At 39.3% G+C, this 26,380-nt stretch overlaps 1 protein-coding gene and 1 long non-coding RNA gene across 7 annotated transcripts in view; one reads left to right on the top strand and one right to left on the bottom strand.

The window, feature by feature from the left end:
- Positions 1–26,380, bottom strand: part of LOC309620024 — a 335,464-nt gene that overhangs the window by 167,770 nt on the left and 141,314 nt on the right. The gene's annotated exons all lie outside the window — the stretch shown is intronic.
- MID1 (midline 1) overlaps positions 1–26,380 on the top strand; it is a 397,732-nt gene that overhangs the window by 270,709 nt on the left and 100,643 nt on the right. For all 6 annotated transcript variants that reach the window (XM_082375673.1, XM_082375669.1, XM_082375672.1 and 3 more), the window contains exon 3: positions 23,733–23,828. In XM_082375673.1, the coding sequence (XP_082231799.1) occupies positions 23,733–23,828 (96 nt within the window). The remainder of the gene's footprint in view (positions 1–23,732; positions 23,829–26,380) is intronic.

Here is a 26,380-nt window from a genome sequence, read left to right as displayed (position 1 = left end):
GCTGAAGTTATTTAGGCATCGTTTCCAAGTGTTTGTTCCTGCCGGCAGATACTATTTATTTCACGAGAAGTACACGTCTTGCAAGCCCCAAGCTGGAAGGGCCTTTGCTGTTGTCTAGTCCAGTGTTTCTCACCCTGGCTGCACAGAGGTTACCTTGAACAGGGGCCCAGCCGGATGGAACAAGATCCTCTGGGGTGCAGCTCAGGCGCTGAGATTTTCCCCAAACTCCCCCAAGTGAATCATTCATTCATTCATTCATTTATATTGAAGTATAGTTGATGTACAATGTTGTGTTAGTTTCAGGTGTACAGCAAAGTGATTCAGTTATTCTAAGGTGCAAACTTGGTTGAAAAACGTCAGTCTTGCCCAACCTCTCAATTACAGATGGGGAGACTGAGGCCCAGATGAGTTTCTAAAGGCAGGAGTCAGCAAACATTGGAGGAGCCAGCTACTAAATATTGTCATATGGTTTCAGTCGGGACCACTCTGAAAGCAGCCCTAGACAGTAGTAGACAGGATGTAAAATGGGCGTGGCTGTGTGCCAATGAAACTGTATAAACACAGGTGGCTGGCCAATTTGACCCGAGGGCTATAGCTTGCCAACCCCTGGTTTAGGCCTCACAACTGGTTAGTGGAAACCCATATACCAGACCACAAATATACCAACCTTCAATAAATGTTGTTCCACTTGATGTCGTCTTTCTGTTTGAGGCAGTGTCTACAACATACCCAATTTCTGTAGAAGTTGAATAAATACCTTTATGTAAGTTACAACAAGTATCTTAATGTAGATGCTTTTAGTCTAGAGCACAGAAATTTTCATTATCTGTGTTCTTATGAGAGGTCTTCATTTTGAAGATACCTATCAAATTTAAGATGATAATAATAATAATCACAATGTCTCAGTTCTACTGAAGTAATAAGCCAGTCAGTAGTATTTCTGTCCAAGGGATTTTTTTCAACTGGAAAGGCAGAAAATAAGACAATATGATCAGACCATCAATGCAAGAAGAAAAAAAAATTCTGCTAAGGAAAACGGGTTGTGATTTTTCTTTTCAACCAGTGAAGAAATCAGTTGTAAATCTCTAATTCTTTATCATTGTTCTGATGATCTGTGAGGGGATATTTTATTCAGATTTCTTTTGAATAAATCTGAGCAAACTTGAATATTATATCTGAGAGCTACAGATGCCTCCCAGGAGTCCTCAGGAGTGACCATGGAATAAGGCCACGGGGGGTGGGAATGAAGCCATCACAATTAATCTGGAGAGTTACGTGTTTGGTTCTTAATGACAATTTTGGTCTTTTTCACTGTTTGTGTAGCCCTTCCTCCAAAATGCACTCATAAAACAGGTTTCTTGGAAGGTTCAAAAGCCATTGAATCTGGTCTTTTTCCTTGGAAATTGATTTACCTCTATTTGGTAGTTACCTACTACATACCTGTATTTTTCAGCGAAAGTGACTCGATCTCTTCCATTTTCTGTCTAAACAATATGCTCAGTAAAAGTGCTCCTGTCCTGAAAAAAATCAACATCATATTTACAACGAGAAAGTGACTTTCTGGCAAAGATTTCTCTGAATGGATAAACACTAGAGGTGGTGAAACAAAACCAAATTTGTTTCCCACAGGAAGTATCCCTCATCCATCTCTCTGATCCCGCTGTTTTGGATGCCCTCCCCCACCATGTCCCCCTCTTTGACGCCCCGCAGATGTGAGGATGGCTCTAAGTTTGCTTTCTTCACTCTGCTCACTCCATCATAGTGAAGTTTCACTGCTGCCTTAATCTTTGATTCTGGAGGCTGAAGGAGAGTCATTTTCCCCCTGCAGTTGAGAGTTATATAGCCCTAGGTGATTTTATGAAATAAAGTGTTCCAAAGGAGTGTTCTAGAAGATCAGTGATAGGAGTTAATACCAAGCGTGTCTTCGGACAAGAAAGTGTTAGGTGCTAAGACACCAGGTGTGGTTCCACTGATCCTTCCCAGGTAAGCTCTGCACTTGAGGTTGTCTTTGTAGGATGGAAAATGTTCGAAGAAATAAGTTCTATTTGTTTCACACTATCATTGCGAAAACAGCTCTAAAGGAGACAGAGCGTGGTCATTAAATGCCACTGAACCCTTGACAAATAATTTTCGTGAAGCAAAACCAAAACATTTCAGAACTTTTTTTTTTCCCCCAAATTGAGACAAAGTTGTTCTTCCTTTCACTCTTTCTAAATATTGGTTTGTTTTGGGGGTTTTGCTGTTACTGCTTAAAGAATAATTATTACCTTAAAGTATTTTAAAATTTTTTTCCTAAGTCATAAATTCCATGCAATAAGACAATAAGCAGAGAGCGTCATGCCAGAACATTCCAGGCGTGCCTGAAACTCCACAGCAGGATGGATCCAGGAAGCAGCCTCGTGGAGCCTGGCCATTTATCTTGTAAAAGTCTCAAACTACCATGGGAAGCCCCTAGAGGACATGCTGTTTTTTGGGAGTTCCATTTAAAATACATTAGCAATATTCCATATTTTTCTAAAGTTCTGGAAATCTACACTATAAGCTTATTCAGACGTATTATTTGTTTCTTCCAGCAGCCAGCGCTGCCAAACAGAACTAAAGAAGGAAAAAATAAAGATAATATAAATATGAGAATCATGACTACTATAAACTGATAAACAAAAGTTTTTAAAGAGCAACAGATCGAGCACAGTCTTGTTTGGGGGCTTTAAAGTAGCATTATCTAGGATGGGTTTCTTTCTCCCAATCCCCGCCCCCCCCCCCTCCTCCGTCATTCAGAAATAATCATCTTATCACTACGGGGATACACCCCATTTTGAAGACATTTACCTGGGGCCTTTTCCTCTCTTTTAATTTTGTGACCTGAATATTGGTGTGACTTTCATCCTTTTGGCAAGCAAAGGGATTACTAGATATACTGAAGGAAGATAAGAGCCTTTCCATGATTGTAGACTGAGCAAAGGTTGGAGAACAATATTTTATTTCTTATTTCACAACAGACCCAGGCTCCCAAAATTACCTTCTGAGTTTGTCAAACGGTATCATGATAGCCTACTAGGTGCTGAAAACTTCATTCATCTGGGCTCAAGATTCCACATTTTTCAAGAAAGAAGGGCTGAAACTTTCCGTAACGTTCTCTACCTTAGGTTTCACAAACACGCTTACAGCCAGATATTTTTTCTTATGAAAATCCTGAAGTAAGTCAAGGTGTACATACGTAATGATCTAAAATTTATCTTTGAAAGGAGATAGCCTATATTTTCACAAATTAGAGTTTATAATTATGTTGCATTTTTACTCTATGGGACAGCACCATTTTTTACCTAGTCTGAATTCGTCTATTAGCCTTTCCTTACAAATTTGAACCCAAACTTTCATCAGGATGAATATTGATAGATCTCCCTATAATTGATACAGATCTAAATAAGAATGAAGTCCTAATAAAAGTTTGGGAGAGGGACTTCCCTGGTGGCACAGTAGTTAAGAATCCGCCTGCCAATGCAGGGGACACAGGTTCGATCCCTGGTCTGGGAAGATCCCACGTGCCGTGGAGCAACTAAGCCCATGCGCCGCCACTGCTGAGCCCACACGCCGCAACTACTGAAGCTCATGTTCCGCAACAAGAGAAGCCGCCACAATGAGAAGCCCGCGCACCGCAACGAAGAGTAGCCCCCGCTCGCCACAACTAGAGAAAGCCCATGTGCAGCAGCGAAGACCCAACGCAGCCAAAAATAAATAAATAATAAATAAATAAATTAAAAAAAAAAGTTTGGGAGACACCTGTGGTGTTAAAGAAGGAATGATGACATGGAATACTATATATATTTCTACTCTTAAGTTGGATTCAGTCCTGTTATTGTTTATGAAATGCTAAATTGGGTCAATGACCCAGAGTTTGTTTTATTTAGAGTGAGTTGGATATGAAAATGAAACAATATTTCCCTTCTTCTGAAAAGTCTTCTGATAAAGATTTCAGTTCATGGTAGAAAAGCTTTTCCCAAACTAAGGTCTTTTCATTAAGTCCTGGTAAGCAGTTCTAAGCATGCCTTTTCCCAGAAGAGGTCTTTCCACATAGTGCAGCTAATGTTGATGAGATTTCAAATCCTCTTGGTTCTAACCAGTGTCACTTAGATGAGGAACCTTGCTTATTGGCTCTTCCCCCTTAAGTGTAACCTTGGAAATCCCTACCTTCCCTTTGAAGTACTGACTCTCCCTTTGGCATCTCAGTTTGTAAAGCCAGTGCAACACGTGCTCATAACAGGCATTTTCCTGTTACAAGGAGGCCAATGTTACAAGATGTTACAGGGGAGCAAGAACAACAACAAAAAAGAATGAAATAAGTTGACTTTTTTAGAGAATGATGCCATAAGGATCAAGACGTAAATCTACTCCAGAAGTTGGATGGTGTAGGAGGAGAACAGGCTTTGGAATCAAATGGAACTGGGCTCGGAGGTCCAGCTCCAGCGTTCACTAGCTGTGTGAACTTGGGAAAGTAAGTCTATCTGAGTATGCTTCTCCATCAATAAAGATCAGGGTAATAATACATTCCTTATAGCATTATTAAGGGGACTAGGGATAAAATATGCAAAATACTTGGCACATAGTATATGTTCAATAAGTGGTAGCTGCTATTATCATTGCTACTACTAGTACTACTCCTATTGCTGCTATTAGGGCTGCTGCTACTACTAATCTACTACTATTATTGTTGTTGCTATTATGACTCCTATTGCATGAGGAGAGCTGTGTGGAAAGAGGAATTACCTCCTCTAGTTCTAAACAAATCAGTCATTACCTCATCCTAGCCCACCTTTCTACTGCGATAGGAGAATGATCAAGTGCTTTGGAATCAGATAAAGTCAAGAGTAACTTATGAAGAATGATAGGACCATAGAGGCTATGAGAACTTGAGTACGTTCCTAATGCTGTTTGCGCGGCTGTGAACATTGTTTATCTGAAATCACATATTGTCAGAGGTGTTGAGATTTATCTCGTGGTCAATATTTGATCTTGCAAAGCTCATCAGTACGTAACCTACTTCGAACTGGATTAGAAGTTTGTAGACTTTGTTGTGTGGGTTTTATCATGAGCATTTATAGACAAGTGAGTGTGTCATAGAGGGAGGATTATTATATGTTTGGTACATGTTAGTTGAACTAAGACTTCGACTTAATGAACTGGAATTGAGTTGCCCTAAAAACTGTTTAAGAAAAGTAAACTCAACTGTAATTATGGTGGCTCCTACCAATGTGGCATGGTTGGAGTATCTTTGAAATCTGTTGCATTTGAAATAGAATGGAATGGAGTACTTCAGTTACTCCCAGCACCAAGGTCCATTTATGTTCCATTGCAATTTAGATATTTATTGATCCTACTCAGTGTTCAGAGGGGAGGACACTAAGATTAGCACAAAGGTACTTTTGTCATTAAGGATGTTACTGTCTAGTAAACCTGGCTGCTATGTTTAATCTACGATCATTTAAAATTTTTTTCATTTTCATTATAAAGTCATATTCGTTGAAGGAGAGAATGTATTTAGAGCAGCAAGGGTTCAATTCAACCCTTTTTTTCTTCAGTGTTTGGTTTAGACACTTTCTTTTTTTAAAAAAAATATTTTATTTATTTATTTATTTTTGGCTGGGTTGGGTCTTTGTTGTTGCGTGCGGGCTTTCTCTAGTTGCGGCGAACGGGGGCTACTCTTCGTTGCGGTGCACAGGCTTCTCATTGCGGTGGCTTCTCTTGTTGCAGATCACGGGCTCAGTAGTTGCAGCAGGCGGGCTCAGTAATTGTGGCTCGTGTGCTCTATAGAGCGCAGGCTCAGTAGTTGTGGCACATGGGCTCAGTTGCTCCACAGCATGTGGGATCTTCCCGGACCAGGGCTCAAACCCGTGCCCCTTGCATTGGCAGGCAAATTCTTAACCACTGTGCCACCAGGGAAGTCCTAGATACTATTTCTGATGTTAATCACCACATTAAGTCTTAAATTTCCCACCCCAGAAGCCCTCATTGTAGCCCTTTCATTTCTTAAAACTGGCAGACATTGGTAAATAATGGGCTACAACATTTTTTTTAAGGTCTTGAGCACTTATTCTAAGAGCACAAAGTACCCTATGGAGACATTGTATACACTAGTAGCAAGGACCAAATGTTTCTTTTATTTTTATAATTGTTTTGGAAAAACCATATGATTGCCAAAGACAGCTTGCATATGGTCAATTTGGATTCATCCCAACTTAAAAAAAAAAATCTGCAAAACACATTAATGGTTGTAATGTATACAGTTGAGATTTTTTTGAACCTGCCTTCCAGCTGTACATTTGTAATGTTTAATTTAGGTGAAAATTCTATGAAGGCTTTAATTGATATGATCCAGAAGTGTGTTAACCATGTCAAATGGCCAATGATTTTGCCAAATTCCATCTTACGCCATAAGAACATAATCCACACTAGGTTCCATTAGTGGTGAAAAAACTCCCCAGATAGATTTGATTCTTAAGTCAAATGGTAAAATGGCTGCCTGGAAATAAACAAACCAGAGTCCTAGGGAGTCTGATTAGGCCTGAAAAATCCAGTGGAAATACCTAGCTCTGGAAGGTTCCAGAAGTCTTTGAAGTAAGGTTTTCTCCCTTACAGCCCCTACCCTCCCACATTCCTCTATCCATCCCTTGATTTGCCTACCTGTGCTCAGAAAATTCACCCTTAGGGTTTTTATTTTGTGATTTGAACTCATTTCTGCAATTTCCTCTTACACTTCTTAGAAACTTCTTGTAACAGACACTAAACTACAATTTCAGGCTGATGTGTTGAGGAGATACTTGGCTATACTACAAAATGCAAATCATGTAAAATGACTTTCGTGTCCTCGTTTTTAAACCCTCGTTGTACTTTAGGACTAAAGGAAGGAAAATGCTTGTCAAGTGACAACTTCTTCCTGTTTTTCCATCTCGATGCATGTAATTGGTTATCAAAAGGGATGGCCTGCACGTAGCCCACTTCAGAGTACCTTGAAGAATGTTTTCTTCAGATTCAAGTTTTAAAGTTAGTGATTTTAGATATTGAGAAGTTGGAATAACCAGCTGTGAATGACTGGAGGGAAAACGTGTTACTAGCACCTGAACTCCATGTTTTCTGTTTGTCTGTAATCCCCAAACTAGTGTCTGCTGGTTTTCATCTGCTAAGTTGCAACAGCAACTTTCTAGGCAAACAGGAGGAGATGGAGCCCTGAGAGCGAGGCCTTTCTTTTCAGCACAAGTACAGGAAAGAATTAAGGTTTTTGACAGAGAAGGAGACAGGCCTACTGCCTTTGGTATCTTCCATAGAATGTCAGAATGGATCCTTCCAGAAAGCTCTCAATAGAATCAGAAGTGCCCATTTGAGGGAACTGGAAAAACTTCCAACTCCCAGGCAGCACCAGCGTAGCTCTGTGATCGGAGAACTTTCTGTACCCCCTAAGTTCATTCTCAGGATTTGGGACTAATGTGTCGAATTATTTTCCCAAACTCTGTAGGAACCCTCCTCCACCTACCCTGCCATCTATCTGCCCACTCACCCACCCATCCACCCATTTTTTTAAGCAAATATTTGTTGAGAATCTACTGTGCAACAAACATGGCGTTAGGTACTTTGAATCCAGTGGGGAAAAAGAGAGACAGGAGTCCTGTCCTAATGATGCTTTCCTTCAAGGGAGTTTACATCTTTTCCACCTGAAGTCCTCTAACTATAAGAAGAGGCAGGGAGAGTGTCAGTATGTGTTACTGGAGGACGTTGGCACTGGTAGATTTAATGTTCACCAAATCGACTATTTGGGTGGAATTCTCATTACCCGCACCATATATTCAACTTCATGGCCCATGACTCCAAGGGTGAGATACTCTGTCTCAGATGATCAAGGACAAACTGACTCTCATACCTTGAAGCAATGCATCAGGTTCTGTCGTTGAGCTAGTTTCTTTCTGAACCTCTTTCTATGACCCACTGAGCATTCTGCAGACAACAGCTAGAACCATTGGCGTGGAATACTGACAGCGCAGGAGACAGACTAAGATCACAGGCAGAACTCTCTGGACTGATTTCATAAGTACTTGGTGCTCTGAAGGATCTGGGAACTTCCCAGATCTTGTGAACCTTGCAAAGGCCCTCTAAAGGGGTCTACTTTCTAAAGTTCTGCAGGCAGCATGCAGGGGTCTGCCTCTATCCGAGCTTCCATTCCCATCTCATAAAGCACTTGTACAGTGGTGGTGAACATAGGCCCAATCACTCTGTTGTCCATATATCAGGAGTGTAATAGACCCACTTGTGGTGTTGCATGTCCAATAACCAACCACTGGCCCTGATTTCCTCTGTAAAGTCTCAGGAACTAAATGGCCATTAAGATTCATGCCAACAGATCTAGATTCCACAAGGAGCCAGGAACCCACTTACCTGCTATCTTTTAGCCTCCCTCTGGTCCCAAGGGCTGGCTGTAGCCAGAATCAAATCTCTTTGGCATACCATCCTAGAGTGGGCTCCTAAGGGGCCCTGTTTTCTGGATCTAGGATTTTGGTGTGGAATACACTTGGGGAGCTAGAGACCAATAGCAGAACTATCAAATTCTCTAGCAATATCATTCCATCCTGACAACACAAAACATGCCTTTCTGATTGGTCCACCTCCAAGCTGTTCTGCATATATGCTGTGGCATAATCATATCAATCCCTCCCATGACGCTCCGGTTTACCTTTGTATCCTGAGCACCAAAGATGCCACGTTTCATTAAACCTACATGCAGTTCCCCTTAGATACATCAAAAAAATTTTTTTTCTAGTTTTGTACCAGCTTACTTTTATTTATTTTTTTAAATTTATTTTTATTGAAGTATAGTTGATCTACAGTGTTGTGTTAGTTTCAGGTGTACAGCAAAGTGATTCCATTATACATACATAAATATCTATTTTTTTCACATTCTGTTCCCTTACAGATTATTACAAAATATTGAGTACAGTTCCCTGTGCTATACAGTAGGACCTTGTTGTTTATTTTATATATAATAGTCTGTATCTATTAATCCCAAACTCCTAATTTATCCCTCCCCCCCACTTCATTTTTAAAAAAATTTAAAATGTCTGATTGTTTGGTTGTTGGGGAAACTATAGCTGTAAATAGTATTAATTTTCAAGAAAACTGATGAAATGTTAAAATTCAGGAAACCACTGTAATCAACTTTAATCAGGAAGAGAAAGTTAAATATCCAGCTAAGTTTCTTTAGTTGTCATTATATAAAATAGAATAATACTGCAAAGAAAAATTGGATACAAGAGAAAAATCACAGTGCTAACATGTGGTTGAAGAAGTATTGGAGGTTACTGGTAGTGTAAATTCTCTGATTATTACCAGACAGAGATGAGCTTTATTTGACGGAGATGGATCATTATTAAGTCATCCGTCTGATCTCCAGCCAGCAGCACGATCTAATGATTTCATTCCTGGATTATTTTTAATGCATAGAATTAGAGCTGTATGGGAAACGTTTGCTATTATTTTAATAGTACAGTTTCCTCCTAAATTGCTTTTGTTAAGTAAAATCATGTTGTGTTGGAAGAGAGTGTGTATTTTCTTAGTAATGCTTCACAATTCCTTGTCTTACAATTCAATAAATCATCTTATACCTGTCAGCACATAGAGTCTAAGATTTATTGCCTGATCCATTGCGTAGTAGATAGTTACTTGGCCGGAGAGCAATTTCTGAAACTAATTTAATCAAAGTGTTTTTATGATTTAGTGAACTCTGGCTTGATGTCTCAAATATGTATTGATGTCTTCAGAAAGGTATGATTTAATCCTATCCAATTTTGAAATAGAATGAAGATTTGGCTTGATGTGATTTCTGTTACAGATAGAAAATCTTTAGTTGCATGAATATTACTCACGTCCTCCTTTATTGAATAAGCATTTATTGGTGCCTCTAGCCCTCTGCTAGATTCTGAGCTGCCATGGGGGGAAATGAAAAAATTCTAGATTGGTGGAAAGATGCAGCCAGGGGCTCAGAAGGAGCAATGGATATTGCAGTTCTAGACCAATAAGGAATCCATTGTAACTGAAGTTGAATGTTCATTGTGCAGGGCGGTGGTAGTTATAGCTGGCTTCTACTGGGGAAATTCTAAACCTACTACAGTTTTTCTTTTAATTTTTTATTTTATATTGGAGTATAGTTGATTTACAATGTTGTATTAGTTTTAGGTGTACAGCAAAATGATTGTTATACATATACATATATCCATTCTTTTTCAGATTCTTTTCCCATGTAGGTTATTACAGAATATTGAGTAGAGTTCCCTGCGCTATACAGTAGGTCCTTGTTGACTATCTATGGTATATATAGTAGTGTGTATCTGTTAATCCAAAACTTCTAATTTATCCCTCCCCACCACGTTTCCCCTTTAGTAACCATAAGTTTGTTTTCGAAGTCTGTGAGTCTGTTTCTGTTTTGTAGATAAGTTCATTTGTATCTTTGTGTTTTTTTGGGTTTTTTTTAGATTCCACATGTAAGTGGTATCATATGGTATTTGTCTTTCTCTGTCTGACTTCTCTTTAGTATGATAATCTCTAGGTCCATTCATGTTGCTGCAAATGGCATTATTTCATTCTTTTTTATGGCTGAGTAATATTCCACTGTATAAATATACCACATCTTCTTTATCCATTCATCTGTCCGTGGACATTTAGGTTTGCTTCCATGTCTTGGCTATTGTGAATAGTGCTGCAATGAACACTGGGGTGCATGTATCGTTTAGAATTATTAAACCTACTATAGTTTTGAGGACTTTGCATCCCAACTCGGGAGTTTGAGCTTAATCCTTTAAGAATGGACAGCTTTTTGAACTTTTGAGAATGTGATGGTGCAGTAAAATACAAGCTTACTGGGATGATGACTTTGGTGGCCATGCATGGACCTGACTGGCTGGGTAAAAATTAGAGGAATGAAAACCAGCAATTCATGGAAGAAGATGGTTAGAGTAGTAACCTTGGAAGAAAAGGGAAGGCTGAAGCCAAAAGGTCTTTTAATGAGCAACCAAACAGCCTTAGAGAGTGATTAAGAGAAGGCACGAATGAGAGGACCGAGTCTCAGGTGATGTTCCGGTGCTCACCTAGGGAATGGTAATATCCTTCATATCTTCTGTAAAGACTAGAAAGTAGAAAGTAGGAAGAAATTTCAAAGGGGCACATGATGCAGTTAAGAATGGTGAGTTTAAAATAACAAGGGATCATCATAGCTAAGAGTCGGTCAGATTTGAGATCTGAGATCAAAATTTGAATATTATCAGGACAGAGGAGAGAATCAAAGCTGTAAAAGAGAATGCATTTACTGAGGGAATGTGTATATTTGAAGTCACTGCTGTGTGTCATAATTGTTTGGAGATGGAAAGAACACGTTCTGGTGAAAAACTTGCTTGCAGTCAAAAGTACACGGTGTGAAAGTCTGCCTTTATAGTAAATGCCTTTGATTCGAAAATGTATTCATTAGCCATATTAAGTGACACTTCATTCCAATAAAAGAAAGACATTGGAGGAAGACAGGGGTTAGGGGAAGGCCACTACGTGTGATTTACTACCGCCACTTAATTATTGAGCAGTCTCTGATGTCGTATGTCCTATCACAGTGGTTGACCAAGTCACAGACATTTGAAAAATGACAAAGGTCACACTAAAAACTCCTGAGGGCAAAGTTTAACATGTTGGCTTTCAGCTTTATACATTTCGTGTCAAACGAAATCTTCAGGAGGTGCACTTACTCCAGCCAGTGGCGGGGGGGGGGGGGGGGGGACATTGTATTTTTGTCAAAAACAAATGAGTTTGGGTCCTCAGCTGGCTGAGTGCCCTCTCCCCCTTTCAACACCACTCAAAAAAAAAATTTTTTTTAAACAGCATTTATAAGTAATCGAGAATACACTAGGGCAACTTCACCAAGACTGTTTTTTTTTTTTCTGGCACATTCTGAACATCTGAGTTCTGTGTATGTTTTTATTAGAAAAAGCAATTTGGAATGGCCAATGGTGAAGGGGTAAAAAGCATGAATGAGTGAGGCGCACATCCATTCCCAAACCTTCCCCCTGCCATGACGTTGGGTCATCTTCCCCCACCTCCCAAATTCTCCAGCCCTCCTTTGTCCCTATGTCTTGGCTGGCACCCTCTTCCATTATGCTTCCTGTTCCCCAGTGGAGACCAAGGAACCCGGGGAAAGTCCAAGAATAGGGCCTGATGACAGAGACTGAGTACTAAGATCCAAAGGTGTCCATGAGAAAGGCAAGGTGGAAAGAGCAGTATGGGAATCACTTACCTGTAGCTTTTCTTGTCTTTAAAATGTTTAACCACCTCCCCGCCCAGACGCACACACTGAAGGATGTTACAACATTCGTGTAAGTGGTTCTCAAACATTAGCAATCACAGAATCCCCTGATGGGTTTATTAAACCACAGGTTGCTGGACACCCCCCACCTCTAGAGTTTCTGATTCAGCAGGTCGAAGAATTTGTCTTTCCAACCAGCTCCCTGGGGAAGCTGTTGCTGTTGACCCAGGAATTCCTGGTCTCTGTTCTAGACTCTACAGATAGGACAAAATGAGACTTTGTAATTCACGATTCTTATAACCGGCAAGTCTCCTCCCAGTTCTCTGAATATTGGACCGTTTTCTCCCACTGGGTTAAAAGCAACTGACTTTAAAAACATTTTTTAAGTGACATTCATTCTTTGTCTTTCCTCTTAGCAAAACACTGTAAATGTAAATTAAAATATATTCCAGGGAAATGAGAGTTAGTTCATTTTTTAAATACAGTGACCCTTAAATTGTCTTTAGTCATACGTATACAAACCAACTCTGGGAAAATGGCTTAATAATTTGTTGTAAAGCACTGCAAATTAAATAATTAACTCTCCAGATTGTTTTTGTTGTTGTTTTAACTAGCAGACAGGTGGCCATCCATCAAAGAAACAATACTAAAGCAAAGATGGAAGGAATTAAATGTTAGCCCTGTGGTTTCCATCGTTTCAGACATTTGCATTTTACCTTTTAAACCACAGAGGAGTTTCTAGTCCTCAGGGCAGTTGTATTGCCTCTGTTGACCTTTAAAAGAATCTGGGTAGGGGAATGAATCTATTCTTTTGTCATCAGAGTCCTTAAATTTTTTTCGCTGAATGTTTAATTTACCATATAAAAAATCTTGTTTAATTATAAACATCTACAGTCTGCTTCTCTTATATTTCTGGGGAAGTAATGACTGTTAAAATCAACAAACCAAATTTGTATGCTACTAATACTGTTCAAAGTATAAACTGAGGTAACCACTCAGGAATTATTTTTAGACATTAGGAATACTTGAATGATTCAACAAAGCATTCCCCTATATTTTCAAGTCAAAAAAGCCCTCTAAGTTTCTTGTTTTACTTTTATTTATTTATTTAATTTATTTTTGGCTGCGTGGGTCTTTGTTGCTGTGTGCGGACTTTCTCTAGTTGTGGTGAGCGGGGGCTACTCCTCGTTGCAGTGCGCAGGCTTCTCATTGCGGTGGCTTCTCTTGTTGCAGAGCATGGGCTCTAGGCGCGCGGGCTTCAGTAGTTGTGGCACGTGGGCTCAGTAGTTGTGGCTCACGGGCTGTAGAGTGCAGGCTCAGTAGTTGTGGCTCACGGGCTTAGTTGCTCCGCGGCATGTGGGTCTTCCCGGACCAGGGCTCGAACCCATGTCCCCTGCATTGACAGGCGGATTCTTAACCATTGCGCCACCAGGGAAGTCCCCCTCTAAATTTCTTAACAGTAATAGTTAGTGTTCCCTGCAGAGCACTGTTTCAGTAAAGTTCCTGGGATTTCCTATGATACATCCACATAAATTCACAGTTCTAGTGTAGCTATATATAATTTTATTCCTGCACTTATTATGTACATATGCTACATTACAAAAATATTCCTTTTATTCTGAGTAACTCTTAAAGTGTAAAACCAGTAAATTGAGTACATGATTAATTTTTGTACACTATATCACAATCCAGCGACTTGGCAACCTGGTTTTGAGCAAGAGTTCTCACACTTGGTTGCACGTTAGAATCTCCTGAGGAGTTTTAAAGATCCCAATCCCTGGACCTCACCCCAATCTAAGTAATTCATACTCTCTGGTTGGGAAGGGGTGTAGACCAAGCATGGTATTTGTGTAGCCCCCCAAGTGAGGGCAGAGTGCAGGCCAGGGTGGGAACCACTCACCCAGTGGATGGTTGTCATCTTGCTTCCTTCCTTCCTTCCATAACTTCCATGTTGCTCTAATTTGGACTCAGTCAACTCACTTTGATTGGACAAAGACAGCCTCAGTCCTACTAAAAGCAGAGGAAATGGCTAAGTAAAGGTGGTGAAGTCAGGGATGAAGGATGCAATGAATTCAAGGAATTTGAGATTCAAACGCCTGAAACCCAAGGAAGGTTCTGTCTTTGAAGGTTACTCAGGTCTGAGAAACAATGCCATGCTTTCTTATTCTTCTTTGATTCTCTAGGCTGTCCCAAATGGGGAATTCTCTTACACAACATTGATTTTGTCAATTCTTAACAGACCAGACCCACTTTGGATGGAATGGAATTTTAATCTATATATTTTTTTAGTCGAAGTTTGTAACCTCCCTTGACTTTAATACTTTTCCCACTACCCAGATGGGGATATGACTGTTGTGAACATCATGAACCCTTTTTGGGAATGCCACAAATTCAAGAGCAAAGCTGACCGTGTATTGAATTTTAATTCATTTTCAGCAGCTGGTCCAGAAAAGGCATATTCCTCTAAAACTTAAAATTATTTTTTATATCTTTATTGGAGTATAATTGCTTTACAATGTTGTGTTAGTTTCTGCTGCATAACAAAGTGAATCAGCTATATGTATACATATATCCCCATGTCCCCTCCCTCTTGAGCCTCTGTCCCACCCTCCCTATCCCACCCCTCTAGGTCGTCACAAAGCACCGAGCTGATCTCCCTGTGCTATGCGGCTGCTTCCCACTAGCCATCCATTTTACATTCGGTAGTGTATATATGTCAGTGCTACTCTCTCACTTCGTCCCAGCTCCCCCCCCGCACCCCCCACCGGGTCTTCAAGTCTGTTCTCTACATCTGCGTCTTTATTCCTGCCCTGCCACTAGGTTCATCAGTACCATTTTTTTAGATTCCATATATGTGCGTTAGCACACGGTATTTGTTTTTCTCTTTCTGACTTACTTCACTCTGTATGACAGACTCTAACTCCATCCACCTCACTACAGATAATTCAGTTTCGTTCCTTTTTATGGCTGTGTAATGTTCCATTGTATATATGTGCCACATCTTCTTTATCCATTCATCTGTCGATGGACATTTAGGTTGCTTTCATGTCCTGGCTATTGTAAATAGTGCTGCAATGAACATTGCAGTACCTGTATCTTTTTGAATTATGGAAAAACCTAAAAATTTGAGGAAATAAAAATTGCTGTAGAAACAAAGCAAATCATAGTTACCTATGCAAAATTATTAGATCAAAGACTCAACTGTTTTAGTTTGAAATACATTCGATATATTCACTTCAGTCAGCATGAAGTATAGGTACTGGCTTAGAAAAAGATTTGGTCTTCCCACAGTATCTTAAGAATAAAAATGTAAAAAAAAATGTTTCCATTCATCGAAGGCTAAGCATCCACCGTGAGACATTCAGGTCTGGTAAAAATGTTTGATGGTATCAGTTAAAACCCTACTTAAGTAGAAAGGCCAGAACATGTTTGTTAATGAGTATCTAGCAATGTCATCATCTACTTAAGACAGAGAAAAGGGGATAACATCAAAATTATTCAATCTCTGAGTGATGGAGGAAGTAAAGCTTGAAGTGACATATACAAACAATGTGTATGACATCCATCAACGTCAGGAGATTTTAAAGACATTAATTATCCAGTGCTCTAAGCTCTCCTTTGAGGTGTATTTTATGATTAAGAAAAAAGATACTGAGGAAAAGAAAACTGATGGAAACAGCAATCGATGAGTATTCCGCATTGGAGGTGTACTCACAACCCAACACTTTACACTTATTCGCAGAATGGAAAGAACTGACTAATCCTTGTGCGGTTCCTTTTTTTTAAATTGAAGTATAGTCAGTTTACAATGTTGTGTTAGTTTCTGGTGTACAGCAGAGCGATTGTTATATGTGTGTGTGTGTGTGTGTGTGTGTGTGTGTATTCTTTTTCGTATTCTTTTCCGTTATAGTTTATTACAAGATATTGAATATAGTTCCCTGTGCTATAGAGTAGGTCCTTGTTGTTTATCTGTTTTATACACAGTAGCTTGCATCTGCCAATCCCAAACTCCTAATTAATCCCCCCAACCATGTTTCCCTTTGGTAATCATAAGTTTGTTTTCTGTGTCTGTGAATCTGTGTCTGTTTTGTAAATAAGTTCATTTGTATCATATTTTAGATTCCACATATAAGTGATATCATATGATATTTGTCTTTCTCTGTCTGGCTTACTTCACTTAGTATGCTAACCTCTAGGTCTATCCATGTTGCTGCAAATGGCATTATTCCATTCTTTTTTTATGACTGAGTAGTATTCCATTGTATATATGTACCGCATCTTCTTTATCCATTCATCTGTTGATGGACATCTAAGTTGTTTCCACTTCTTGGCTATTGTGAGTAGCACTGCCATGAACATTGGGGTGCATGTATCTTTTCAAATTAGAGTTTTCTCCAGATGTATGCCCATTGTCTTCTTTACTCACTTTTGACCATGTTCTTGCTATAGCAACCTTGATCCAACTGAAGATCCTTTCTTACTCTTTCCTGGTCTGAATCTTCTGCTTCTCTGAACAAAGGTTGCAGAGGAATTTATTCAGACACTGCATTTTACCGGTGATTTAATGCTATTTTTTTTTCTTTTGTGAGTTAAAAATTATTTGGGTATCCAACAGAAAGATCTTCTCCTTTAGAATTTTGAGTACCTGAATGATTGAAATTTTAGCCATACTCCTACACTCTCATGTTAAGCAAATTGAGTTACATTGAAATTTTTAAGTGGTTTGGACCAATAGAGAAAATACTCTGTATTAATTAATAAGAGGGCCGTGATTTATTTTTTTAAGATTTTTTTTTTTCAAGGAGACAGCAATTTTCTGTAAAGGGCCAGTACTCAGTTTTTGTCATTGTAGCACAAAAGCAGAGAGAAACCATCAACAAATGGGAGTATCTGTGCTCCCACGAAACTTTATGGACAAAGAAATTTGAATTTCATATACTTCTCATGTGTCACAAAATTTTATCCTTCTTCTGATTTAAAAAAATCATTCAAAAATGTAAAAACCATTTCTACCTGGCAAGCCATAGAAAAACAGACAGCGGGCAGGATTTGGCCTGTGGGCTGTAGTTTGCCGACCCCTGGTTTAGGAGATTAAATATCTCCCCAACTTGAAAGCTCTCACTTGATCAAAATAACTAACTACTATTAGTCTGTTTTCCAATAGTCCCATAATCTTTTCACCATCTAACTCTTGACTGACAAATTGGTCACCTCTCTTGAGACGACCCCATGGATCCGCTATGGCAGCCCAGAGTGCCAGAGAAGACAGCAGGACGGCTGCCATATTGGACCTTCATGGCTCTTACCCCTATGCTGTCATCTTACAAAATGCTTCCCGTATGTTCCAATGATAAAAGTCATAGTCATTTTCTCTAAAACATTTCTCTTAGGAGATCAATTTTTTTTTTTTAATAATCGAGATTTTCCTTTTTTATTGAATGAAAGATTCTTTAACTTCTAGAGTGCTTTACAGTTTTCAAAAGTTTCACACACATGATTTCATATAATCCCATAATAACCCTTTTCCCCCGCTACCCCTATATTGTTCTTCTCCCCTTCCCTCTCTCCTCTGGTAACCACTAGTTTGTAGGAGATCATTATTTTTAAGTTCAGAGACTTTCAAAGCTTCCTAGGAGTCCAGCTCCCTTCACTCAATATTGATTGTCAAAACTGACAGATGTGTTATTGGTCAGTTGCTCAGCTCTCTTACTACAGGCAGAAATAGGGCCGAGGGATGAGGAATGAACAAGAAAGGCCACTCACATCTCTAATACCTGGAAATAAGTAGTCATCGTTGGATCTGCTAAAATTACAACTAAATGAATATAATTATACTAAGAGATTTATTTATCTCCGTTAACATCTGAAAGTTCTTCTAGGCCGTAAACGGTATTTAAAAATTGTTCTCTGTATATTATTGACTACCAGATTACAGTAATAAACACTGAACTCCTGACGATGGAATTTATAAATATATGGTGCAGATTCTGTGGTGTTAATATAGAAATATCAAATAAAACCTGACAAGGTAAATACAGTATTGCATGTCAAAATGGCTTAAATTGTCGTCCATGGAACACTAGACTTAAATTTGTATGCAGATTGGGTTTTATTATGTTTTTGAAGCTCCCTGGCGACCTGTCTTGCCAGGGCATTTGGAAATGTTAACTATCATAACCCATGAAAAAAAGGCATTAAAAAATCAAACCAGCATAAATCACACAGATTTGCGGTCTGTCATGAGTTGAACCTGAAGATAGCCTTAAATTCCTGCAACGTAATTAAAACATCTTAAGAGTTTAGTTACATGCTAAGAATTTATGCTTTTATGCAGGTGGCATGTGTTAATACGAGTGTGTTTTTGTATTAAGGATTGTGATTAAAGTTTGTTAGGAAAAAATATACAGATGGTGGACCTCGACGTGTTCATATCCTGGTTGTGCTGGAGGGGCGGTGTTGGGTGTCAGGGCTATGAACACAGTTCCTGAGTGTCACTCTGAATATTATGGAATGGAACAAGCCAGATCTGTGTTTGCCTTGAAAGGTATCCAGACTTAATATTATACTTTAAAGACATTCTGAAGCGTTGACTTCAGAATAAGAGCAAACAGTCTTTAGGCCTGGACAAACCCAAAAGGAATTACTGAAATCTCCTGTTTCAGGCATACATTTCCATAGTAGTGCTCAATGACAAGTCATTCATTCCCTGTAATCTGACTCTTAGGTGCAGGTCTCCAAAGGCTAAAATGAGGGGTATTTTTGTCTGCTTACCTTGCTCTTTGATTGGGTCTCAGTGTATGTAGAAGTACAAAGCTCATCTGTTAAGTTGGATTTACTATTCTCAGCTGGTGTCCATATCCATGCCTAAAGGCTTGTATTGAGATGGGTTGTAAAATCAGCTATCCTGCCATGATTGTTCAATGATCAACTCAGGAGGCTGAGTCTGGCTCCACGAAAATGCATTAGAATTGTATGTGTTAAAACAAACATTACAGGAAAAATTAGTCATCCTTTCCGGAGAAAGTATGCAGGGGAGCCTCATTCTTGAAGCAACACATGTTTTACAAGGTTGTCTTTCACAAGTTTGACTTGTACCCAATCTTTTGCTTAATATGAGGAAACGAGATCTGACTCGTTGCATCTTTACCTTTAGAAGGACCATTTTGAATTATTTATATTCCTCTTCTTTGGTGGTGATGGCATGGCAGGAGGGGGCGTGTTGAATTACAACAAATAGTCGCACACTTAAAAAAGCCTCATCTTTCTCAACAAAGACTTCCTTTCCCTTCATAGAGTAAGAGGAGTGCTGTAAAAAAAAAAAAAAAAATACCCGGGAGAGAGATAATGAATTAAGGCTAGGAACAACTTGATTTTAGGTAGAACTTGAAATAGATGTGTCAGTGATAATTGCTAGACTGTCTAGTCATGTAAACGCTTGTTTATTCAACAGTGTAGTATTTGCCTTCCCTGAGATCTTGTGATCTAATGGAGTCGTATAGCATCCCTTCAGAATGCTTCTAAACTGTCAAGTCCCTCTTCTTGGGTTCAGACTCAACACTACCAATGAGAAAAGCCTTAAAGGGTAGAAGTCGTTGTTTTAACAATATATAGTAGTTGCTAAATGAACTTACTAGTTAGTTGATTTACTACATTCAATTTCAGAAGTGTTCTCCAATGAATATTCAGTTTTCCATGCTAATTGTTCCCACAGTGAATATTTGAGGATTTATAATGGGAAGGGACTAAGCCATGATGGGTATACAGCAGGTACTCAATACATACTGTGGTTTTGTTATGCTCTCTCCTTGGTAGTAGAATTATTTCCTGCCATGCAGATGCATTCCAGAGGCAAGAGCATGTACCCGGGCCCAGGAAGGAGCTTGGCCTATGGGCCAAATCTCCCTCACCACCTGTTTTTGTAAATAAAGTTTTATTGGCACACAGCCCTGCCCACTTGCTGACATATTGTCTATGGCCACTTTCTTACTAAAACAGGAGAATCGAGTAGCTGCGACAGAGAACATATGGCCAACAAAGCCTAAACTATTTACTACCTGGCCCTTTGCAGAAAAGCTTTGCTGACCCCTGTTCTAGACTCGGATGCTGTGCTGTCCAGTAATGTAGCCACAAGCCACATGTGGCAGCTAAGTGTTTGAAATGTGGCCGTTGTGAATCAAGATATGTTATATGTGTAAAACACACACCAGATGCCAAAGACTTAGTAAAAAGAAAAAGAATGTAAAAGAACTCATCAGTTTTAAAATACTGATTACGTGTTGAAATAATACTATTTTGGAAATTGAGTTAAGTCAAATATATTGTTAAAATTAATTTTACCTGTTTCTTTTTAATTTTTTTTAAAAAAAATATGACTATTAGAAAATTTTAAATGTGACTCCCATTTGTGGCTCACATCGTATTTCTAATGACACTGCTGGTTTAGAGCCTGGAATTTGGAGGCTATGTGATCTGTACAAAAGGTTAGAAAGAGGGAAGAGAAAACAAACCTTTGTATTAGCAAATATCTTTCAAAAGCAATACAATCTTCTGTTAATTTGGCTATTCCTCATAAGAAGGAATACTCAAAACTAACAGATTAGGATGTCTATGGGAAAAGTTTTAGTTGAATTCTCCCAGAAGACCCTAACTCAGAATTCGAATTGGGAGGTGATCCCGGAAGCATCTGGAAGGGAGAGGGGAGGCGGAACCGAGGAGGAGAGGAAGCGGAAAGAGGGCATGGTCAGGAGCAGGTGATTGCTGTGGGCATCGGGCTCCTACAAGTGCGGGCGCTCGGGAGATTTTCTGAAACACGACTCAGAGTGGTCCCACCTGGAGGTGAGGAAGCCGGGCAGTTCATCCACCGACTGCCAATAGTTGCTGGCTGAGGGCTGCTCCTAGGGGCATCAACCTCCCTTCTCCTCCCCAGCACCCCCGCCTGCCCTGCCTGGGGCCAGAAAAAGCCCTGGAGCCTGAAGGAACAGGTGCTTGCAGCAAAAAGCCACCAGCAAGCTTGAGAATGGTGACTGCCTGAGGCATGGGGTTGGCCCCCGTAGTGTCTGGTACTGACACCAAACAATGTTTCACCCTGGAATTCATGATTTCTTCCACAAGCATTTGTATAGTTCCTGGTGTGTGTTCATTTTCTCCTCTGAACTGAACAATAGCATAAATGGGTACATTTGTTGTTGCTACACATCATGGATGGGAAAACTGAGCCCAAGCGTCATTTGTCCAGGAGAATTCAGCTGGGGTCGTGGCCCCAGGCTCCTCACTCTACATGTGTGGCCACTCATGCCTGACTCCTTGGACTTCTACAAAGTTCAGCTCCATAAGGAGATGGAAATGTATTGATGTTTTCGAGGTGAGAACAGGAAACTAGAACTTTTTGGGGGGGTACTCTGTAGAATTCCTTAGATATCCATAGGGAAGTAGATACTTATATCCACTTTAGTCCCAAGACTCTGATGCCAAAAAATGTTATCTCTCATTTGCACAAGGCACAGTCAAAATCAAGGGGTTATAGGACCTGCCGATCACCACACAGGATGTTAGTGATACAGTTAAATTCGAGAAAACTCCACAGAAGTCCCCGTAGTGGCAGCTTATGGGTGCGTGGTTCATTGAGGACTGGATTTGGTTACCTGCCCGTTACCCGGGCTCTCTTGAAAAGTGTTGTTAGTCCCTTTGGTACCTCTTGGAAACAAGTCTCTCTCTCAGCTTCATTTCCCTTTATTATACTTCTAAGTGACTTGGTAATTCTTTGCGGACTTCGGTAACACTTGTACTATTTAAATTTGAATAACCCCAAAGGATCTAGATAGGTCAATGTGTTTAAACCACAGGCTTTAGTCTGCATATTAGTTGATTAAAAACAGATTTTATACGTGATGTATCCTTAATAAAAGGAGAGAAAAGCAAGCAGATGTTTGTAAAGTCTAAATGTGTTAGATTATATTTATTTGGATCTCTTGCTGACTAGCTTAAGTCATACCTATGACAATTGAACTTTAAACAGTTTTCATGATGTATTTCCCTGGTAATTTCCTGCTCTGAAGGGTCAGCCAAAAAGAAAAGTAAAAGGATTCCCTAAGACGAACATACAAAAAGAAGTTGACAAATATACCGTAAAGTGGTCATATCTAAGTCAAAGACACTGAATAATGGAAGGCGTCGAAATTATTCTCTAGTTTCGGACCATAAAGTGGTTGCACTTTGTTTAATTCAAACAGTAGAAAAACATTTGGCTTTTGTGCAGGTGGTAAAGAGCTTTGAAAGCAAGTTTTTCGTTGATGCAAACATGAGGTCATTAAGTTGCACCTAAATCACTCTGTCTGGTTCATTCTCTGACTTTTTGTGGTATCCCACCCTTCAAGGGAGAAACGATTCTTTTTCTCCCTTAAAATATTTATATTTGAGACCCTTTGAGTGTCTCGAAGTCGAAATGGAAGATTTCCTGTTGATCTTCCGGTTCAGATGAAATAACGCCCCAAACCTCCCTCTGAATTCTGAACACATGAGAATTACAGATAAAATATTTTAAAATGGATTTTAAAGAATAATAACCAAGCTTAAACATAAGTGGAAAGTCTCCGAGGATCAGAAATGAAAGGAAATGCAGACATGAGAGGGGGGAAGAGTGAGGGGGCAGTGGGGACCTGAGGGGAAACATGGTGGAATATATCCCGCATGTGGCAGCAGAAATTAACACAACATTGTAAATCAACTAGACTTCAATAAACGAAATTTCAAAAAATTTTGATGTTCTAAAGGAACAGGGAATAGTTCTAGATTCTTAAGGAGGACCGTGATATGAAAAATGTAGCATTCGAGGAAATTTGATCTGGCATTGATAGGTTGATAGGCAAAGAATAGAAGCATGTACAGTGAAACGTACTATGAGTAAACGTGTATGATGAGGACTTCTTATGAATGCCTATAAATGACCATAGTGTCATCAATAGTTGGACAGTTCAGACCTTCTTCCAACGGATTGACCTCAGCCTGCCCATAAGATGGTAAATTCTAAAAATCCAACAGTAGTTGATTTGATGTGGGAATATATTCCTTCTATTATTGCCATTTCTGATTCAGGTAAAGGAATGAGAAATCCAATTACCTCTTTTCTCCCTCGTTCACAACCTGGAAATAACCTATGACTAATTATTCAGTGAAATATGCCTGAGTTCGTACAGAAAGCAGGAACAAAAAGTGAGATCTGAACATTTTGAAAATAATCTTTTACACTGTAACTTTTCAAAATCCAGTTTAAATCTATAAGTACTTGAAACTGTGTAGATTTCATTGAGATTTCTTTAAAAATGTATCCATTTTCCTGAGTATGAGTAATTTTGTATATACTAAAGTATTAAAAGTATGCAGAATAATATTTTCCTCTCTTTTTTTTCAACAGCAAAACTTAGAGAGTAACCTCACCAACCTTATTAAGAGGAACACGGAACTGGAGACGCTCTTGGCTAAACTCATCCAAACATGTCAGCATGTGGAGGTGAGTATCTCTGCGTGCTATTTTTCATATGAAAACTGCTTGATCACGGTTTTTATACCCTCACCCTTTATATTTCTCCAATGGGAATCTTCTTAAAGTCAGAGTTTTTGCAGAAGCCAGATATCTAACATGGATGAAATTAGAAGGAACTAGAACCTTCGAGAATCTCCCCCCATCCACTGCTTTGCTCTGCCCCTGCTCCTATCACAGCTCTCCCTAATCCAGCTTTCCTTAGCATTCCTAATCTTGTAGATTTGAATCACTCTTACAAAGAACAGCCCAAAAAAGCACTATTTAAAAGGTGTTGTATTAGTTTCTGAGGGCTGCTGTAACCAATCACCACAAACTTGGATGGCATAAAACACAGACATTGATTCTCTCGCCATTCTGAAGGCCGGAAGTCCAAAATCAAGGTGTTGGCAAGGCCTTGCTCGTTCTGAAGGCTCTTGGGGAGTGTCCTCTCATGCCTCTTCCCACCTCCTAGTGGATGCAGGCAATCCTTGGTGTTCCTTGGCTTGTGGCTGCATCACTCTAATCTCGGCCCCTGTCGTCACGTGGCCTCCTCCCTGTGTGTCTCTGTGTCTGTGTCCAAATCTCCTTCTTACAAGGATGCCTGTCATTGGATTACGCTCCACCCTACTCTAGTATGAACTCCCTTTAACTTGATTCCATCTGCAAAGACCCCATTTCCAAATAAGGTCATATTTACAGATACCAGGGGTTAGGACTTGGACATGCCTTTTCTTGGGGGGGATACAATTCATCCCACTACAGGTGTGTATTAAATACATCTTGGCTGTCAGATATGTTTCCATGAAATTGACCACAACTGCAGCATGTTGGGATTAAGTCAAGAGCATGCAGGCAGCACTGACAGCAAGGGCGAGTTGCAGAACGCAGATCTTTCTAACCCTCCGCTTAGAACAGATTCGCTTTTGGCAATGATCTTTCGAGGGAGCATTTCGAGCCTTGCTGATTTAACAACATTGTAAATAATAGTGAACAAGCATAATGTTTTCATTATAGGGTGAAGTGAATATGTATTATAGAATTAAACGGATGAACAAAAAAATGATCCATGTGCTATATTTCATTTTTATGATGTGATAGCATTTGATGTTTAGGACCATAAGAAAGAATTACTTCTCTTCAGTTAAAAAAAAAAAGAAAGAAAGAAAAGAAAAAATTACCTGTGTTGTATGGCAAAATCTTACAAATGCATTATGGATTAGGTGATTATTTCATTCAGTTTCAGCTAGTTACTTCTTAAAGCATTAGTGTCTGGTTTCTATTATGGCCTTTAGTGATTTCAGAACAACTGTCTTGCTCCTAATGCAATATTAGTATGGCTTGAGCTTACGAAAATGCTGTTCATCCTAACATGTAAAATTACATTCTGTAATGTTCAATAATTTCAAATGATAGATAGATGTGTCATTCACAAAATTTACAAGCAGATTCTATTTTTATTTCAAAAGATTAGGTATTTAGTTGACATACAGGCTTTTAAAATAAAGCTATTACTGAATTGATTGCAGCAGACTTTCAAATAGACACGTACATGCCATTAGAAGTTATTCTAGACAAAGAGTAAAGAATATTCATTCCATTCACTGTTATTATTTCTGTATAAATCCTTTGGAATGGAAAGAAATGTGTGTGGGTGAATAAACTTGGTATTTAGGAAACTGATTCTAGGTAAAAGTCAAAGAAAATTATAAGTAGAAAAATAATGATACCAGCAGTACCTATTTTTACGTGTTCCCTTATTCATAGTTATTCATATTCTCAAAGTATAATCTTTTAAAATTGAGCATCTAAATCTCATATAATAATCGAATGAGTCTGCCTCGAAATTTATTTAATCTTTGATGAAGGAATAAGCAAGATGATAAAGCTGGCTTAAAGGAGGATTCGTATCAGAAACTGATACGTACAAACATGGGGGTTGGGAGGTAGTAGGGAGAAAAGAATGCTAGAGTAAGATAGCTAAATTCAGTGCAAAACTGGTTGGTGACCTAAGGGGCAATAAAATCATTACATTTGAGCAAAATAAGTTGCATACCATCAGTTTTCTCTAAGTTAACATTTAACTTTGCAGAGACTAAGCCCTCATCAATAGTAAATAGAAAGTCAAACTCCGTTACACCCCAGCCTGGAGAGTCAGATGACCCTTCCTTAGGCTGGCTTCATGGAGTCTGCCCTAGTATGACACCAGAAGGACCCAGTCTTCTTTTTGCCTTATTTCCAAGATGTGGATAATTTAGCTTAAGCTGACTTTCTGCTCTTCCTGTTCTGGACACTGTTGATCTCTGAGCTGTGTCCACTAAACACATATTTCTGGGTGAGGGTGTCAACTTTTGCCTGAGGTCAGTTACTTCGGTTTGGTAAGTGGTCGCACTAGTTCATTCCATTAATGCGTGGGGAGCGTCCTCCGTGTGTGTGTGTTGCCCTGTGCTAGGTGGAAAGGACCCTGCCCACACGGAGCTTACTATCTCAACTAAGATGAAAGAGCAAGACCAAATAGAAAAACGAATTGCTATGAGAGAGGT

Source organism: Balaenoptera borealis, assembly GCF_965194805.1.
Source record: "Balaenoptera borealis genome assembly, chromosome: X".
In the NCBI taxonomy this organism is placed as follows: domain Eukaryota; kingdom Metazoa; phylum Chordata; class Mammalia; order Artiodactyla; family Balaenopteridae; genus Balaenoptera; species Balaenoptera borealis.
This window is presented reverse-complemented; position numbering and strand designations above follow the sequence as displayed.